Below are 19,013 nucleotides of genomic sequence, written 5' to 3' on the forward strand. Positions count from 1 at the left end.
TACAACACCATCGTTGGATGAATGTTTCAAACAATGAGATTATTTTTGTTGTTATTGTGAATTTATTAGAGTAGCTTTTATTATTTACTTACTTAATAAGGTTTATATGTTGTTACTTAATTAGAATAACTCGTGTTATTGGTTCCCGTATATCATATGTTATTTCTACTGTCATGTCTTCCAAGCAACTTGATTGTCATGTCATATGAGTTTTATTTTAACTTAACAATTTAATAGAATACATGCATTGCACAACTAATTAAAATCTAGTTTGAAGTTATAAAGTTAACTATTAATAAATAAATATAAATAATTAATTATTACTTAAAATTAATGTTTTACAAATATTTTTTAACACTATTCATTCTGTTCCATAATAATGTCCCAATTTAAAATTTTGACACTATTCACAATTGAAAATAATTTTCTAAATTATTTCCAACAAAATAAGAAAAAATATATCTATGCAGGGTCTTGTTTGATTAGTCTCCATAAGTATTTACTAATATCAAATTTTATATTTTTTTTCTAATTTATAAATAAAGATGTAAATGATACAAAATATGCATTGGCGAACGTGAAAAATGAAATTGAAAAATCATTATGGAAAAGAAGAGGTAATGAATATCTATCATTAATAATTATTAACCAAAAATTATAACTATTTTTTTTTAATATAACCAAGTACAAATATTAGTAATAATGTAATCATAATATTTTTTTTTGGTGTTAGCACCCGGTTCAAAATATTACTTATTTATTCATTGGAAATTAACATACCACATTAAAACTTATTGAAACTTATAATACCTGACTGAAATTTATATAAAATTTATACTGTATCACTTGTAAGACCTTATTGAACTTATATGACTTTATTTAACTTATACTACCTTTGTTTTCCTAAGTTCAACCCATTTTACTATTCATTTGTCAAATACTAATAAACTTTGACCCTATATCTTGGTGTATGTATAACAGTATAAGAGTAAAATTTATCACGTGTGATCTTGTTGGATTTGTATGCATTTTAAAATATCATTTTTTTAAATTCATCTTGTTATTAATACAGAATTAAAGATATGCAGGTAAGTATAACTTAGATAAACGAAGGGAGTAGGACCTTATTGAGGAGTGTATGAACATATGAAAACTTATTGGACCTGAAACTTATTTAAATAAGGTAAAACACATCCTCAAACTTTATCAAAATGAACGTTGAAATGATTTTAAGAGTAACTATAGTTTGATAACCACAAACGACTTTCCAATACAAGGTAATCAAATCACGAGCATTTAAGTGAATACAAAATATTATTGATAATGCGTTCAATCAAGTTACACAGTTTTCCGTCAAAAGAAAAGTTACTCCTTCCCGCCAACATAAAAAACGGTTATACATATGAATTATGCTCTGTTATCGTTTCGTTATTCTTATTGTTTATTAGGTCAAACCAGAAAAATTAGATCATACATATCAGAAAAGCAAAAAACACTCACAAGAAAAGTAAAAAGCCAGACCATATCATACCATGCCATACCAAAACTAGATAAATCAGACCAAACAATGTGAAGAAAATAAGGCCTTAATTTTTATCATAACAATTCTTAAACCAATTGTTTGTTGGTTCAGTGTTGATTGGGCTGAACTTGGTAGGGAAAACCCGTGTTCGATCCCCGTAACAACAATTGGAAGGGAACTGTAACCTATCCACCAAGGACTCGCCTCGAATCCGAATTAGCTCTAAGAGTGAACAAAAACAATTCTTAAACTAATAATTTGTATTGCGCTCTTGAATCATTGGACCAAAAAGTAAATAAATAATAATTTTGGCATTGAATTGTGCCTAAGGTGAGCTTAAAGTCCACATCGGTGTGCAATATAAATTAGCAAGCGCTGACGCGAAACCATCACCGTCCTACAAAAACATCCAAAGCTCACTTAGTATTTAATCGCCTTTTGTTGGTTTATAATAAAGCCGACTTAACTCCATTAATACTTCTTAATAATTAATTTTTATTCGCATTCCCAATTCTTTTATTGCTTCACAAGCAAACTAGACAAACCATCTCTATCTATCTCCTCTTCTTCTCTCTCCAATTTTGACGGGTAAGCTCTCTTCATCTTTCACTCTTTTCCTGGTCTTTAATTTCAATTCAAATTTTGATTTTAATCCTATTTGTTCTTCATTGATCTTCGATTGGTGTAACTTTTTGCGTAATTAACTGATTAGTGGATCGAGATCACTTCAATTTGCTCTTTTTTTTTTGTTTGCTTTGGTTTTTAATTTGATCTTAATTCGTGGTAATTTTCTACCTTTTGATTATCGAGTAATTGTTCTGCTATGTATTTCAATTTCTGATGAATTTGTATTACTAATTTTTAAAATTGTGATCACTTGTGTAAATTTTTGAATTTTTTGGGTTTAATCAGTCATTATAATTGTGATTGCTGTTATAATCATAAATTAAGGCGGTATATTAGAATCAATCATGATTTATGTGTAATTGAAGCTGTTTAATGCAATTTTCATATTTTGTAAATGAAGTTGATTTTTTTTTTTTTTAGAATTTTAGTTTGGCTTATTGAGAAACGCAAAGGATACTGATGTAGGCGGGATTCCATCTTGGATCTTGGGTACCACTTTACAAGAGGCTAGTTGGCAAATTCACATCCATAGAAAACAGGAATCTATGAAGTGATTAAAATTTCAACATGCTTAAATGTTCCTGTGATTCTAGATTGTTCGAATTGCAGAATTTTATGTTTCTGCAGATCAATGAATGTATATTTGATGAAATGTTACCTAATATGAATGGTAAACTGGCAATAAGAGGAATGATCGGTAGCATTAATTGAATGATGGTATTGTAGGTTAATCAAAAGCCGTGGTAGAAGGGATTCAAAAGGGATGGCTAACAACTCAGCTGCTATTGCCGAGAGGGCGACCAGTGACTTGTTAATCGGTCCAGATTGGGCAGTAAACATGGAGCTCTGTGACATTATTAACATGGACCCTGGGTAAGTTTTTGGTTGCTTTTGGAAGTTTCATGCTAGTACTGTGATTTATGTTATGCGTATTTTTTTTCATATTTGTTGTTAATTTGCTATATCAGTATAATATGCGGTGATTCACTGTCCACCTTATGGAAAGAGTATTGGCTCTTGAATGTCTTGATACACATAGTTAAGGATTAAACGGATTGAGTACCACAAATGCTTATTTCACATTCATTTAATATGGTAATAATTGGGGAGGAGAGTTTTACAAATTAAGATATCACTTTGGAAAAAAGATACTAAGGGCTAACAGTAGTGTAAGTACACAAGTGATTGCATTCAGCCATCCCCATGTATTTCTTAGCTCAGTGCGTAATGTTGCAGTGTTGCACTCAAGGTTAAAACCTAGAATTTGGGATTGTTTTCACTCAATGATAGTTTAAGCATTATGTATATCCAGTGAACTGCCATTTTTGTGTTGATGCTTCATGCTTTGGTTTCTTTGCAGCAGAAATTTTTACCATTTGAAAATGTTATCCTGTCTTGGCTTTGGTGAAAGTCAGTTAGATTTCTATATTACACATCACTATGTCCCTTTCTCTCCATAACTTCCATCAACAAAACTGTATCCATCACCAAGTGCAAAATTTTGATCTTCTCTGCTTTTACAATGACTTTTTTGCAGTCAAGCAAAGGATGCCCTGAAGATAATTAAGAAGCGTCTTGGAAATAAAAGTTCAAAAGTTCAACTTCTTGCTCTATCCGTTAGTTTCTTTTATCTCTGCCTACTCTCAAAGTTCATTTTGCTGTTGTCAAGATATAATTTTCTTATAATTCTGTGGCATATTTCCTTTCTAATGTATAGAGCATAAAACGACCTGATAACTATTTGTTATAAAATTATAAATACTCTGGGGGATCAGCGCCTCACATACTGAATTGAATGGAGCTTAAGTTCCTGATTTTGTTTCACTTGCATTGGTCTTGACCCCATTCCAGTTTGATTTTTCTATGGAAAAGTGAACTTGCATAGGAGATTTGATGTTCAGAGACTGTAAAATGTTAGCTTCAGTGCATCTTTGTGTCTGGCTCTAGTGCTAACTGTTAAGCCGTCAAATTGCAAAAGCTAGATTTTCTACATAGGGCCTGAGATTTTTTTCGCCAGCTTCTTATTCCGACTGGACCTTGAAAATTATAGTTTATGGGGATATATTGCTAAGTTCAGGAGATGTGAGGTCTTACTATGTGGATGAAAAACTCTGATAGGGTGGTATAAGTGTATAACCTGTGGCATATCCACGTGGTTTCAGTTTACAAAGTTCCAGAATATCTGTATTGAGTACTGATCTTCTACTCTGGGGAAGCTATGTTTGTTTTGCCTCTTCTACTCCGAAGAAGCTATGTTTGTTTTGCCTGGTTTGTTAGTTGTTGCTTGTCTTTGCTACCACAATGCTACTTTCAGTTTGAAGAGGCCAAACTTTATGCCCGAAAAGGTCTTCCTGAACAGGCTATCTGTTTATCAAAGGCCAGAGGATGTGAGGTTGCTTGCAATGTGGCTTCTTAGATTATGATTTTTTCCGTTTGCTTGTGTATGTAAGTTTTTGATGTTAAAATTCCTATGAAGGTAATGTTTCTCGTTTTGGAAACTTGGGAGAATTCATGGTAATAATTTTTCCACTTATGATTTGCATGTTCGTCCTTTTACGGATATTTAATGCCCCCAAATGATACTTCCTTCGCGCTCTTTTAGTTGATACATATTCCTTTTTGAGAAATTTCTTTTTAGTTGACACGTTTCTACTTTGGGTAGGTTTATATGTTAAAATGTCAATCTTACCCCTCTAGTCTCTCCTCCCTCCCACGTAAGTACGTAACAGATCATCTTCCCCATTCCATCTTCCACCGCCACCGCCACCACCACCATTACCACCAACGTCACTGCGTCACACCCTCAATCCCCCCATTTGACTCGAAATTGGTGAAATTTGAGAATTTTACCTTGAAATTGACAACAGAAGAATTTGAAACAAGTAGAGCAGCAGCAAGCCAGCAGCAAAAGATACCAAAAAGAAATAATCTTTTAAAATTTAAGAACTACCAATTTTCTTAAATTACACGTGCAGCAAGTTGCTTCATTGATGGAGGTAGGATATGCAGCAAAAGTACTAGACAATAACTTAATTAATCATACTTCAAATTTAACTTAATCGTCTTTATCGGTATCCAATTCATTGATCCAGGGCTAAGGAATTCAGTATTTGAGGAGAATTTCATGTTGAACCCTTGACATATGATTCTTTAATGGCAGTAGGATTGTTGTGAGTTTGTGAACAGAAGAATGGGTAGTGGGTAGGGGTGGGTAATGGGTAATTAATCATTGTTGTCTTTTACATTTCTCTTTCCCACCTCCTTAATTCTTGTGCCAAAATCAAATGTATCAACTAAAAAAGAAAGAGGAAGTATTTTTTAATATCTTTAACTACACATAAACAAACTCTAGTATTTTTTTTGTTTCTTTTTTCAATGAAAAAAAGGAAATACATTATACATATTGCTATGCAAATATTTGACATTGTTTCAGTTTTGCTTTTCCAGTTTTCCTAATTGTGAAACATAGGTGAAAGCTCTTTTTTCAATGTTATACAAATCTAACGAGTTGTTGTTGGTAGGATTCTTTTAGGATCCTCTTCCTTATTTATCATGTTCTGCTTGATTTGTGATCATACTGCTCAACCCCAGGTGAAATTCGACGACCGATCTGATCGTTTGTGGACTTTTGGGTGCCTTAGTGTGTGTTTGTTTGAGTTATAAGGTCTATTAGAGTCTTCTTCATGTAACAAGAATTCTTGAGGGCTAGTTATTGATTGGGTATAGCTTAGAGCCTGCAATACTCTCCCGTTCAATGATATTGCAAGTATGCCCTAGCTTTGTGACAATGTTAATTTAAGTGGTAGGATAGAAGAGTATCTGATCCTAGATAATCTAGTTATTAGGCTTAATGGTTCCAAGGCAGTTAAGGGGGATGTTCTTGCACAAACGCCTCCAGCTTTGTAAAACTTGAGTTTGAAACTAGTCAAATCACTGAAACAAAAATAGAAGCCTGGATTTCAACTGCTTGAGGAAAAGTAGTTGATAACAAACAAGGATCAATTTCCTTAACAGCTGATGTTTGGTCACTAAGCTATGTTAATTAACAGCATGATGCTTGTGTATTTTATTACTTGGGTCTGCTTACATGAGGACTGCATATCCTCTATTTTGTTATTCTTATGTGCAATAATTTTTTTTAATTTTTTTTTTTTTATGTCCTATTTCCCCCCTTTATTATTGTGAGTCTGACTCAATAGATTGTCTAAAGGAAATGCGTAAAAAGTGATAACTAAATGGTGCCGATACAGTTGGAGGTGAGGCTGTGAGGTAGCATTGGGATTAAAAAATTACACTCAGTAGCGAGTGCGTTATTTATATGCTCTAGGTTACAATTTTGAAGATGGGGTATTCAATAGTGTGTCTTATGTTTGAAGTATTTGTGTTTCTTTTCACATATAGAAATATGAAATTCAGATTTGTCTGACAAGTCAAGGTGCTGAAAAGGTGACTGGAAAAATGTTTGTATTTAAAAGCTCTTGAAAAAATCCCTATTTATCTGCTTTTCTCACTCGGGCCTTTTTATGTTTTGAGATGTTACACGAATTGATTAAGTTTTACTAAGATAAATTATGTTGGATATATTTTAAAAGAAACAGAATCCGAAATATAGTTTTATAAGTATCTTATCATATGAAACTGGTTTTATAAAATGTTAAAATTTAGCTTGATTGGTGATCAGTCAGTGTTCTAGTGTGCTTTTGGTTCTGTTAATTCCTTTCTGTTGGTGTAAATTATGTATTTAATATTATGGGCTTGGAAGTCCTTAGCTTGCATAATATTTTTTGGTTAATTAGGTTTCTAGTTGCTGTTTGATTTCAATCTGCTAGATTCAGGCTTGTTTTAGTGGGGACTTCAATCTTGACTTTAGAATCAAAATTCAGACCTATGTTTTCTACTGATCATTTTCTTTTTTAGGTATTGGACACTCTTGGGAAAAACTGTGGGGAAAGGATATTTCAGCAGATTGTTGAGCGTGATATTCTACATGACATGGTCAAGATCGTAAAGAAAAAGGTGTTTACTCTCTCATCTAATAATTTTCCTCTTTCGCTGCATTGTAGTAAAGTGCTGATTAATGTTTCCTGAATTTTTTTCTTGCACAGCCAGATTTAAGTGTGAGGGAAAGAATATTGATTTTGATAGACACCTGGCAGGAGGCCTTGGGAGGACCAAGGGGAAGGTATCCCCAGTTCCATGCAGCATTTAATGAATTGAAGGTGACACACAGTCTGAACTCTTCACTAATCCTCAAGATAGATGTGTGGTTTCCTAATTACTCTGTCTGATTGGCAAGTAATTGCTGCATCATTTTGCTGAGAGTCGATAGAATTGCTCTCCTTCGGCCTTGCATAATCAATGAAGGGGTATCTGTATTTTTAGAGTCTGTTTGAAAGCAAATGGGAGAAATATTATCACCGAGCATGCAAGAAATAATGGTTTAGATGAATATAAAAAACCTTCCTTACAATGCAAGAACCTGTATAATGTTGAATGAAATAAGTGAGTTATGTCGGACAACAATTGAGTAGACATGATGTGCATCCTTGACTCCCTCCATGACCACTTCATTTTTTAATTGCGTCATTTCTATCATATCCATTTCTTTTGTCAATATTTGCTGCTCTTCCTCTCGCACTTAAATGTGGGTTCGGATGTGCGGGTGCAGTGCAGGACTGTCACATTTTTTTTTTTTTTTTCCTTCAGAGAATTGCTTATCATGATGGGTATGGAAAGTAATTCTCAGCTGCTTCACTGTGTGTGCCTGTGGAATAAAGTAACTTTGTTAGCATCATTTGGGCTAAAGCAGCTGGGGATTTTAGTATTCATACAATTGGGGACATATAAATTGGACTATCTTGTAAATATTTTTTAGCTGCTTCCCTTAGAGGAAACCTTGTTTTCTTGATGTTTTCCTCTTTGTAAGATTTAATAAATTTTTACTCTTATCATAAAGTCTGTTAGCTGCGTGCCTGTATCATAACGCTGCTCCTAGTTATGATGGGACGTAGAACTGTAGAAGTGGCTGCTTTATTAGACGGGTATAAAAATAGCTTACTAATCAATACATGAGGCTAAGTCTTTGCAAATTTCCAAGACTGGCTGCGTATACTAGAAATGGGGGCTTGTTGATGTTTGTGTAACCTGTATAAATAACTGATACTTGCTGCTCTCCGTGCACCGCTTCACATTTTGATGTGAATATGTTATGTGGTGATTTCTGTTGTGTTTGACTCTGAGCTCATGGCATTCTGTTTAATGTCTTGTGACCGATGTTCTTCTTTCCTGGGGTGCTGAATGATCTTTGTGCTTATGTTCAGTGTTGCCTTATTCGCGGTGCGCTGTGATACACGAAACATAATTAAGTGCCTAATTATGTTAAATTAGCCCAAAAGTGTGCCATAGTACCAATACGCAATTTGCACGGGGAGAACCAGCGTTTTTGGTAATGCTGCTAGTTGTCAATCCCTATTCCTTTGCATGACACTGTAGGGTACTAGTTATGCTCCCTTGGGTAGGGGTATTGTGCACTAGCTGACTTAGAATCTGAGCACCTACCTCCAGATGACTGTGGATCGTCTCTCAGCAATATTTCTACACTGATTTGAATTTTGAAGCAGAGTAGATATTTCTGTGCAATTTAGCTGTTATATTCGGATTTCGGACTTGGTTGGCAGGATCTGCATTGCGTGGCAGCACAATCTGTTGTGATGTTGCGGACGACCCCACAAATGGATTGGACAAGGGAAGGGATGATTGAACCTTCTGACGCCTTGCAACCAGAAACAACGGTCATTTGTGACACTAGGTCATGTAACTTAGATCTAGGGTTAGAATAAAACCCTATATCTATAATTTGAGTAGGAAGTTGATAACATTTGGAAAAAAAAAATCTTTGAGCTTTTTTCCTCCATGAAGTTGCAGCCAAAATGGTGGCCATATAGTACACGCAAGCAAGTTGTCAGGCGCTAGTACTACAGTTTATTTAATGATTACATAATTGCCTCTTTTGTCTACAAATTGATTTTCATGTTTTGTATACATATATCATTGAGACCTGGAAAGGACAAGCTAAGGAGTGAGATAGTTACATGCCTCATTTATTTGTTGGATGTTCATCCTGATTTGATCCCCTTGCTCTTTGTTTTAAACTTCTTCGATATATTTCTTTTCTGCATGTATTTTGGATGATTGGTGTGTCTATTACCTTTCATAATTTAACTTGTCTATTAATCACCTCTTTAACTGATTCTTCTTAACCAATATTGACAGTCAGCTGGGATAACATTCCCGCCTCGAGAAGAGAATGTTGTACCATTGTTTACTCCTCCACAAACTCAGCCAGTTTCCCGTCCAGCTCTAGTATATGATGATGTAGCAATTCCAGATTCTCTGGACTCTGACCCTTCTGGTTTGAGGTACTTTTCTGATTTGTTTAATTGTTTTATAACAAAAATCAAGAATGACGTTGGCTGAGTAATGTATATCATTAAGTGTGTTTCTTTTTCCAGACGTTCTTGAAGTTTCATGATTTATGTCTAGTTCACATTCTCGATTCACATTATGTGCCTCTCATGGTAGTTTTCTCACATAATGAATTTTACTTTATCCCTGCTTTTATGTAAGGTTGAAAGACTTTGCAATTCATTTGTGTTGTTAACATTCTTTTATAATGTTCAAGAAAATAATTGCTCCTCTATCCCTACTAGATATCTGGAGAGCAATTATTTTCTAAGTATTGAGATGATTGACGCTGGAGATTTGTATTTAGAGGCCTTCTAGTACTTAATTTCTTCTCCGCTGCAGCGAAGTGGATTTTAAATACATGATTGAGTACAAAGGTGCTTCTTTTTGTGGTGTATTCAAGGAACTGGACTATGTAGTGGAAACATCCGATGCTCAAAGGCTCGAGTTACTTCTATGATTGTATAATTTTGACATAAACAATAAACAGTAGATTTGGCCTTGATTGGTTGATGGATTTGGAGTGGTCTGGAACTTCATTTCCCTATATGGATTTGATTTGTTTGCTAAACCTTTTGACCACTTTATGTTATAAGTTTAATTAAGTTTGCAATGGTAAATGGATCCCTTATTCCTTAACTTGTATCTGAGAATTCAAAATACGATGTTATTCCTGCCTCTTTTATTTAGTGGCGCTGTTTGAATTTGTAAATCTGCATTTAGACTAAATGGTCAACTTTAATGAATAAAACCGCTTCCGTTGACTTAGTCTTTTATCTCATTTGACTATTTGAGTGGTTTCTGATGTTGAATTAGCTGGATCAAATTTTAAATATTTGTTTCAATCAGCTTGGCAGAAATCCAAACTGCGAAAGGGGTAGCTGATGTTTTGATGGATATGCTTGGAGCTCTTGATCCCAAAAACACAGAGGTATGATTTTAGTCTGTGACTGATGATCTCATACAACTGATATGATAATTAAGGGTTCTTTCGATAGTTGATGTCCCAATGAATATTCCATGGTTCATGTGGTGAACATTGAGAATAGTATATGTCATTCTCTTTGCTTGTATGCTGGGTGGATAGTGACAGAGTCATAGAGTATTAGTAGAGGAAGATTCATTCAATAATAATACATTGGTTTTAAGTCGTCCCTGGCATAATCAAAATTTCAATATGCAATTCTAGTATACATGGAAAACCAGCTTTGAAAAATGGATATTGGAGTTTTATTTTATAGTTCAGCCTTCTTTTCTATTCATTCTTTTAAGTAGCAGTAAGAACTGCAATTGAAACCCTAACACAGATTTATAATTTTTCACATTTTAGGGGGTAAAAGAAGAAGTGATTGTGGAGCTTGTTGAACAGTGCAGCAATTACCAAAAGCGTGTTATGATTCTTGTGAATAACACCACGTAAGTATTCTAAGCATTTGCTATATCACTATGTTATTCTAAGCATGTCCAAGTGTCGGCTACTTTGTGGGAAAAAAATCATGACTTTTATCCAAAATGAAGTGTCCAGTGTCCATACCCATGTAAATCCGACACAAGTATTTGAGGTAAAATGAAGAGTACAAGTAATATAGCTATATCTAGCTACTGAATTTAAATTTGTGGTGCTGGTCTCCTTGTTTTTTGAAGGGATGAAGAACTTCTCTGCCAGGGTTTGGCATTGAATGATGACCTGCAGCGTGTGCTTGCCCGTCATGATGACATTGCCAAAGGAGTCATAACTGCTAGCTCGGAATCAATTAGCGCTTCAGCTGCACCATTTGTGAATGTGAACCATGACCATGACGAGGAGGAATCAGAGGATGAATTTGCGCAGCTAGCACACAGGTAGGCTTGCATATAGACTGATTTCTCTCTTTCTTGTTATTGTCCAACCTTCCAGAAAAAGGGGTATGATGGCCAAAATGTGATTTTATGCTTTCCACTCGAATGCGGGATTTGTAAATTTCTTTGAAATGGCTTTACCTCTAATAGTGACATAACTTCTATGGTCTTCAGTTTTCCATAGATTCTACTCCCTCCGTCCCTAAAATATTGCCCCATAGAGCAAAAATAACTTTATTAATATTTGGGTGTAAAATGTGCACATGGGTTAGTAAAGTGGACCCTTTGGGGGAGAGATCGAGGGAGAGCAAGTGGGAAAAGTTACTAAATAAGGTATGGGGTAAACAAGGAATATGGGGCAATCTTTTAGCAACGGAGGAGGGAGTAGGAGCCCTTGTATAGAGATTTGATACGTGAACTAGAATATAACTAATTACGCTCCACCTCCCTGTCCTGTTGATTAATTAATAATCATTTGTTCTATAATCGGTTTGAATATGTTGCTGCAAGTAATCTAGATCTGCTCTCCTTTTGTTTTAGTTTTTTATTTTTTAACAAGGAATCATATTCTATGTCAATCAAGCTAATGCAGTGTCTGATTATTGAAAAATATACTTGAATGTTGAGTCTAAGAAACGAACCAGACATTCCATGAATTACTCTGATTGCTTGACTAAAATCATGATATTGTTGTAGGTCAAGGGATATGCAGCGACAAGGACGAAATCCGCCTACTTCCAGGGCTGAACCAGTACAAGTAAATCCTCTTCTCCCTCCTCCACCTGCATCAAAGAGACCAGTCAAAAGTGATACTAGCTCTGTTGATTACCTGAGTGGTGATTTATACAACTCTGAAAGATCCTCTAGTTATCCTACCAATAATTTATACAATGTTGAAACATCATCTGAAGCAGCAGAACCAGTCCCTTATTCTGATAGAAGTCCAATCAAGTATGAAAATCCCACCGCAACACTTGGTCCGTTATTATCTCCCTCACACAACAACAATTCTTCACCCGATAAGAGCCCCTTATACGATGAACCTTCTGATTTGAACAAATCTGACAATCTTCCTTTACCTCCATGGGACTCTTCTCCTTCCCCACCTGGACCTTTGCCACCACCCCCTTCGAAACATAACCAAAGGCAACAGTTCTTTGGGAAACAGCCTCTTTCTGGTGGTCCGTCACGTTCCAGTAGTGGGTCCGGTTCCTCTTATGATGGTTTGGTGGGACATACACAGAATCTCTCTCTTAACTCACCCAGCCCACCTAAGCAAGAAAAACCAGAGGATGCTTTGTTCAAGGATTTGGTTGATTTTGCAAAATCTAAGTCTTCTTCTTCAAAATCCAACAACAGATCACTTTAATTTGTTCATGTAGATTCATGGAGTTTACTTCAGTACAGATTTGGAGAATTAGATTTGTAGGTGATTGTCACATTTGTGTATGCATACCGTTGCATTATGGTGTATTGTTGGTTCCGGGATCATATCGATGTATGACTGTACCATTATTTTTGTTTTGAGCTCACCTGTTATGTTCTCATTTGGAGCATCTTTGGTCACGATTTGTTGGTGTTTTGGTATGCAAGAACTGGTTGCGGTGTATAGTACTGTTTTTCGTGATCTTTTAAATTGAATACTGAGACTGTTCTCTTCAAGTGTGCTGAATATGTACCTATAGACTGTAGTCATTAGCACACCAGTTATGCTTCCTGGAGTTTATGGCTTGGCCAAATTATTAACGAACTAGACATGCAACTTGGCAAGGCTAGGTGTCAAATCGGGTCACTGGATGGATTCTAGGTTGACCACGACAGGTCGGGTATGTTGGTTCAGGTAAAAGTTGTCGGGTTCAGATCGGGGTACTGCAAATGGGTTGCGAAAAGTTACTGTGGGAAGTTTCGAGCATGGGGGACCAACTTACCAATACCATCTTAGTTAGCTAATCCTAGAGCATTCCCAAATTATGAATAATGTGAACGATTTTCCTAGATATTGTTAAAGACAAAATAAAGCTTCTATTTGCATTGTTATTAAAACCGATGATGTAGCAGTTTTACTATCAAAACCGCTAACAGTTATAGTGGTTTTACTTTTTAAAAGGAAAATTTGAATGCCCAATCCTACGTGGACAACATTGTGGAAATTTACTTTTAAATCCGATGCAAATAGGGAATTATTTTACTTTTAAGTTGATAAAATTATATACTCCGAAATACACACTAAAAAGAATCTAAGAAGACTTAAGTAACATACCATTTGTGTCATGGATTACAGATTTACAGCTGAAGATTGGACCAGTTCGTTTAACCACACTTGTGCAGTTGTACTGGAAATTATTTTCGATGGGCTTTGGAGGTGGCAAAAGAGCGTGCGAGCAAAGGCCACATAGGGTCATTGTCCTAGGATTTTGCGGTGAAAACTGATTTTACAAAGAAAACTGTGCTATACTCATATGAGGTGTGTCAAAATCGTCTCCCGTTTGTGGCCCGCATGCGTGATATCACTAGGATGTTTCTAATTTGTTGACAACATTGTGCATGGAAATTTATAGTTTGTGGCGGAAACTTGGCACACTAGTTAGTTGATTTTGCACAATCTCTGTGAGAACACAAAAAATCAATTATTGAGTATTAAGTACACCATCGACCCGTGAATCCGTGACGCAAAAACTAAACCTACCCAAAAAGAGTTAATTACACATTTGAGAAACTTTTGTGTGAGACTGCCTCACAGGAAAGACCGCCTTGTTGGCAGCCATGTGTCGCGCTCAGACGTCATGCTGACATCATCGATTTCAAAAAAAAAATATCAACATTTTTTTTTTCAAATTTTTTTTTTTTCAATTTTTTTTTCCGGCCTTAACTAATTGGCCTTTTATCTTAACTAATTGGACTTCCGGCTTAACTAATTGGATTTCAAGCTTAACTAATTCAATATAAGGCTTAAAATTTTTTTTTGACATTTTTTTTCTTCGAAAATTATATTTTTTTAATTTTTTTAGTACTAACTAACTAGTGTAAAACATAACTAAAAGGCACAAAATCATAACTACTTGAATAACAAAATAGTTAAGATATAAAGACAAATAGTTAAACTTATGAGTCGAATAGTTACTATTTTAAACAAACTTATTACTCCGTATTAACTAAACTCATAAAATCTTAACTAATTAGTTCATATGCTTAACTAATTGGTTCAACGCTTAACCAATTGGTTCCGTTGCATAACTAATTGATTTTCAGACTTAACTAATTGATTTCGGTGGTTAACTAATTAGTTCCAGTGCATAACTAATTGGTTCCGGTGCTTCATTAATTGGTTTCCGTGATTAACTAATTGGTTCCCGTGATTAACTAATTGGTTATATTTCTTAACTAATTTGTTACATTGCTTAACTTATTAGTTAAAAATCTATACTAAAAGTCATAAAATCGTAACTAAACCCCATAAAATTGTAACTAAAGCCCAGAATTAAAACTCAAAAATACGTAACTAAAACTCAAAGAACCTTAACTAAAACCAAAAATATCTTAACTAAAACTTAAAAAATCTTAACTAAAACGTCAAAATTCCGAACTAATTATTTCAAACTAATACGAATTTAATTATAGCTAAAACGAAATTATTTTTAACTAAAACGAAAATACTCTTAACTAAATATAACAAAAATGTAACTAAAATGAAGTTATTCTTAACTAAAACCAATTTAATCCTGACTAATATAAATGAATAAAATTGTTTACATTTCCAATACAAATTTGGAAATTAAATTATATTTCTTTACTATTTTTGCACCCAACAACAGGCAGCGCTTCCACTCATCGCGGCTGTGAAACACAACGGCCACCACCACCGACAACGGCCACCACGCGAATAAACAATGGCAGCAGCAGAGTAGAGGAGCGAGAACAGATTATGGTTCTGCGGCCGTCGTCGATGAATCTGAGGGTGTTCGTCGATGGTGACGATGAATCTACTGGTGTTGATGCATCAAAAGCCCAACCTCCTTCATGGCGCTACGGAATCAACAAGCATTCGATCAAAACAAAAACCTAATCGCTAATCAAAATCGGAAAAACCTAAATAAAAAGAGGAGATTGGAAAACCTAATCAATTCAATCAAAACGAAACAAAAACCTCAAGAGTCGCGCTTGAACTTGTTCCAAGATCTCTTCGCCGGCGGAAGCGGCTCCACCACCAAAACTTGTCGCTGCTCAAACATCAAATTATGATGTAATCGCCGCCCCTAATCCCCGCGGCTCTCCTCCTTCCTTCACCGATGTAATCTTGTTTATGATCAACAAAATTAATCAAAAAATCATCGAAAATTGACGAGAAATAGTCAAACATAGAAACAATTTCGAACAAACTCAAATTCTTACGATCGCAAAATCAATCAATCACAGTTATGAACAACATCAACTGATTGTCGATTGATTCATCGCATATGAATAAAATTGTTTATATTTACAATACAAATCTGGAAATTAAATTACATTTCTCCACCACCATCTCCACTGTCAACATGAGTAGCACCGAGCACGTAATCCCGAGCACTGCAACCTCCAGCATCATGGGGCGACTTCGAATCGAAATCAAAGGAGGCGAATGCTCAACAGCGGCGGCTCTCCTTCACTTCCTCTTCCTTGTCCTCTGCTCATCTCCAACGACGAAGCCTCTCCTACGCATTCAAACCACAAAATCATATTAAATCACAACACATAATTGATACCTAAAGAAAATCAAAAATCGATCGAAAATCTAAATCACATAAACCGAAAAATAAAAAACCTAACTAAATGGAGAAGAGAGATTAACCTCAATGGCGACCTAACTGTCGCTTCTACAACCACCACTTCCACCAAGAAACGGTCGGCAATTCGTTTATTCGATCTACTCAAAAACCTAAAAACAATGAAAACCTGAAGTAGAAGAAAGAAGCGACGCCGGCGCGCGGTTGATTACGACGATGAAAAGGAGGCAACGCCAGCAGCTTCAACGATGTTTCCACCGCCAATATCATCACCTTCTTTCTACGACTCCGATTATCCCTTCCATTGCAAAATCCTCCGTTTTTTCACGCCACCGCCACTCCTTCCTAGTTGCGAGTCGGCAATATTCTCAAATCTTCGATGGAGGAGAAGCATCAACTTTTTAGCAGCATAGCAGTCATGGAGAGGAGAGAGCGACCGAGGGTTTAGGAGAGAGAGAGAGGAGGCAGAGTCATGGAGAGGAGAGAGAGGGACTGAGGGTTTAGGAGAGAGAGTGGGGAAAGGCAGCGTTTCTGTGAGGGAAAAAATGAGTTAGGGTTTGAAAAATAAGTATATATATTGCTGATGTCAACTATTTCCCATAATTGCGTGGCATTTTGAGTGCCATCAAAGCGGTCTCACAGGAAAGATCGCCTTATACAAAACTTTGTATACACATTTACACCTTATTGTGTATGTACGATAAAAATAAAGTAGAAAGTAAAAAAAGCAAGTCCTAAATCACTAGGAATCCTAACTAATTTAGGAGATAAAAATATACCAAAAAAAAAAAAAAAAACAACCGAATACAATCAGGGTTATAAGTAGTGTTTATTACGCCGTATAAACTATAGGTCACATCTATTCAATATTCATCTCCACCATCCGTACATCACACTATCACAATTTTTCTCCAAATAATTCTTCAGTCATAATAGTCATGTCTTTCCACCGATACGAGTCGTCCTCACTTGAGATTCAATTACAGCAGCTACTCAACGTCTATAGGGTATTGGAAAGGCTTGACACATGGGCTAATAACGCAGGCACTCACGAAGATTTCCCCGTCGTCGAAAACTTACTCCGGTTTGAACCAGCGGATCGAGCATCGGTCGAAAATCTGGAAATCAAGAAGGCCGGAGAGGAGTTTGCGACGCACGATGATTGTTGTTCAGTTTGTTTAGAAAGTTGGGAGAAAGGGGACGATGTTAAGATTCTGCCGTGCGGCCACTATTTTCACCCGGCCTGTGCAGACGAGTGGTTATTGACTAACCGATTTTGCCCGCTATGTCGTTTTGAGTTGCCGCCATCTGAATGAAAGACTTGCTAGTTTGTAAATGATTGTTTTTTTTAATAACACAGATATGTGCAGTCGTGCTGACGAGTGGTTATTGACTAACCGTTTGTATAATTCTTGATTATGTCAGTTTTTAGGATTTGGGGGTTTTGTTTTTGCCTTTTTTTTATTAAGGTGAAGCAATTGTGTTTTGAAATTAACGAAGGTTTTGTAAATTTCGTTTTAATTCTTGGATTTTTTTGGTTACTTATATCGAATTATAATTAGACGATTAAATAGGAAAATAGAAAAATAAGCATAATATTGAGGCACCCTAAAAGGAAATCAGACATACCGAGTATGTTGTATATACTATGGGACGGAAGGTGTATATAACTAACCTAACTCGATCGGAAATTGATGTCCCCTCCTTGAAAGTAATAACATTTTAACATAAAATCAAGTTACTTTTATTCATACAAAATATCCTTTCATACCGTACATACATCGCGTGCATAAACACTCGTAACATTATTACATATAGAAGTTCAAAACGAAGAAGCCTAAGAACGATTTGCACTCAGATGCATTATAGACTATATTATTGAAACCACGTACAAAATGTTGCAGTTTACGTCACTGATGTTCGAGTTCGCAAAAATCTGTCGTTTAACCCTACCTCGTACCAGTGGACTCCGACATAGTGTCTCCTCCGTATTTATTTAAGAGATACACTTGGCCGGACACGGATATTAAGTAGAAAAATTGAATGAAATAAAGTAATAAACGAGTGGGGACCATGTTATTTTAGGTGAGTGGGGGTGGGGTGGGATGTAGATAGATTATTTAATTAGATGGTGGGGTGTAGATAGATTATTTAATTAGATGGTGGATTTTCACTTATTTTTTCTAAACTTATTAGAATTTATCAAAACTTATTTTAGTTATAAATTATAGTTGATGAATCCTTATTTTTCCTGAACTTATTTGAACTTATTGATCATAAAATAAGTGAAAATAATGTGAACGTAACAGAACCTAAATAATTTCAAAAGACTTAAGTTAATAATGTTTTTTTTCCTTTTATAGTTATATATTAACGTACAAAAATGGTCAAAACCCGTCAAATCGTATCAAATTTAGATCATATTAGAACATCAATAATAGATACGAAGTATCTCTTAGCCCCCTCTTAAATTTTCTCTCTCCTAGCTAAAATGTAGTAACTCTTAGCCCCTCTTATTTAGAGGTTGATTGTGACTTCCTCTAAATAAGAGGTAGCTCTTAGAAAATAAGAGGGGGTTGAGGTGGAGGTTTGTGTTTGTTTTTTCATTTTTTTTTTTAAAAAAAAGAGATAATATGTAAAAAGGTACGGAGTATTTAAGATTTTAAGAGGTGTAGTAGTAAATAAGAGTTAGTCTATTTCTTGAGTTTTTTCATGGGAACTCTTATTAAGAGATGGTGATGAGTTGGATGAGGAGAGAGATTAAGAGGGGGCAAATAAGAGTAAGCTTATCAATCCGTGGA

General features: G+C 35.4%; 1 protein-coding gene and 1 long non-coding RNA gene across 4 annotated transcripts; one reads left to right on the plus strand and one right to left on the minus strand.

Annotated features, from left to right (window-relative positions):
- The first annotated feature begins 1,954 nt into the window (after positions 1–1,954).
- LOC110782029 (TOM1-like protein 4) lies at positions 1,955–13,061 on the plus strand. 3 transcript variants are annotated; one of them, XM_056837801.1, is made up of 11 exons: positions 2,048–2,110; positions 2,570–2,655; positions 2,876–3,022; positions 3,687–3,765; positions 7,067–7,165; positions 7,255–7,368; positions 9,422–9,567; positions 10,463–10,544; positions 10,944–11,029; positions 11,258–11,455; positions 12,149–13,061. In XM_056837801.1, exons 3-11 carry the CDS (start codon positions 2,913–2,915, stop codon positions 12,819–12,821), a joined length of 1,587 nt encoding a protein of 528 aa, XP_056693779.1. In that variant the 5' UTR covers positions 2,048–2,110; positions 2,570–2,655; positions 2,876–2,912; the 3' UTR covers positions 12,822–13,061. The 3 variants fall into 3 exon arrangements, with proteins under 3 accessions (XP_021841781.2, XP_056693779.1, XP_056693780.1); XM_021986089.2 differs by lacking the exon at positions 2,570–2,655 and having other exon boundaries at positions 1,955–2,110; XM_056837802.1 differs by lacking the exons at positions 2,048–2,110; positions 2,570–2,655 and adding an exon at positions 2,112–2,305.
- Positions 13,062–15,039: 1,978 nt separating this feature from the next.
- LOC110781944 (uncharacterized) lies at positions 15,040–16,762 on the minus strand. Its single transcript, XR_002531885.2, has 4 exons — positions 16,278–16,762; positions 15,956–16,140; positions 15,597–15,745; positions 15,040–15,475 (listed from the first exon to the last, which is right to left on the minus strand). It is a non-coding gene; the product is annotated as an uncharacterized lncRNA (long non-coding RNA).
- Between the last annotated feature and the right edge of the window lie 2,251 nt (positions 16,763–19,013).

Source organism: Spinacia oleracea, chromosome 2, assembly GCF_020520425.1.
Source record: "Spinacia oleracea cultivar Varoflay chromosome 2, BTI_SOV_V1, whole genome shotgun sequence".
In the NCBI taxonomy this organism is placed as follows: Eukaryota; Viridiplantae; Streptophyta; class Magnoliopsida; order Caryophyllales; family Amaranthaceae; genus Spinacia; species Spinacia oleracea.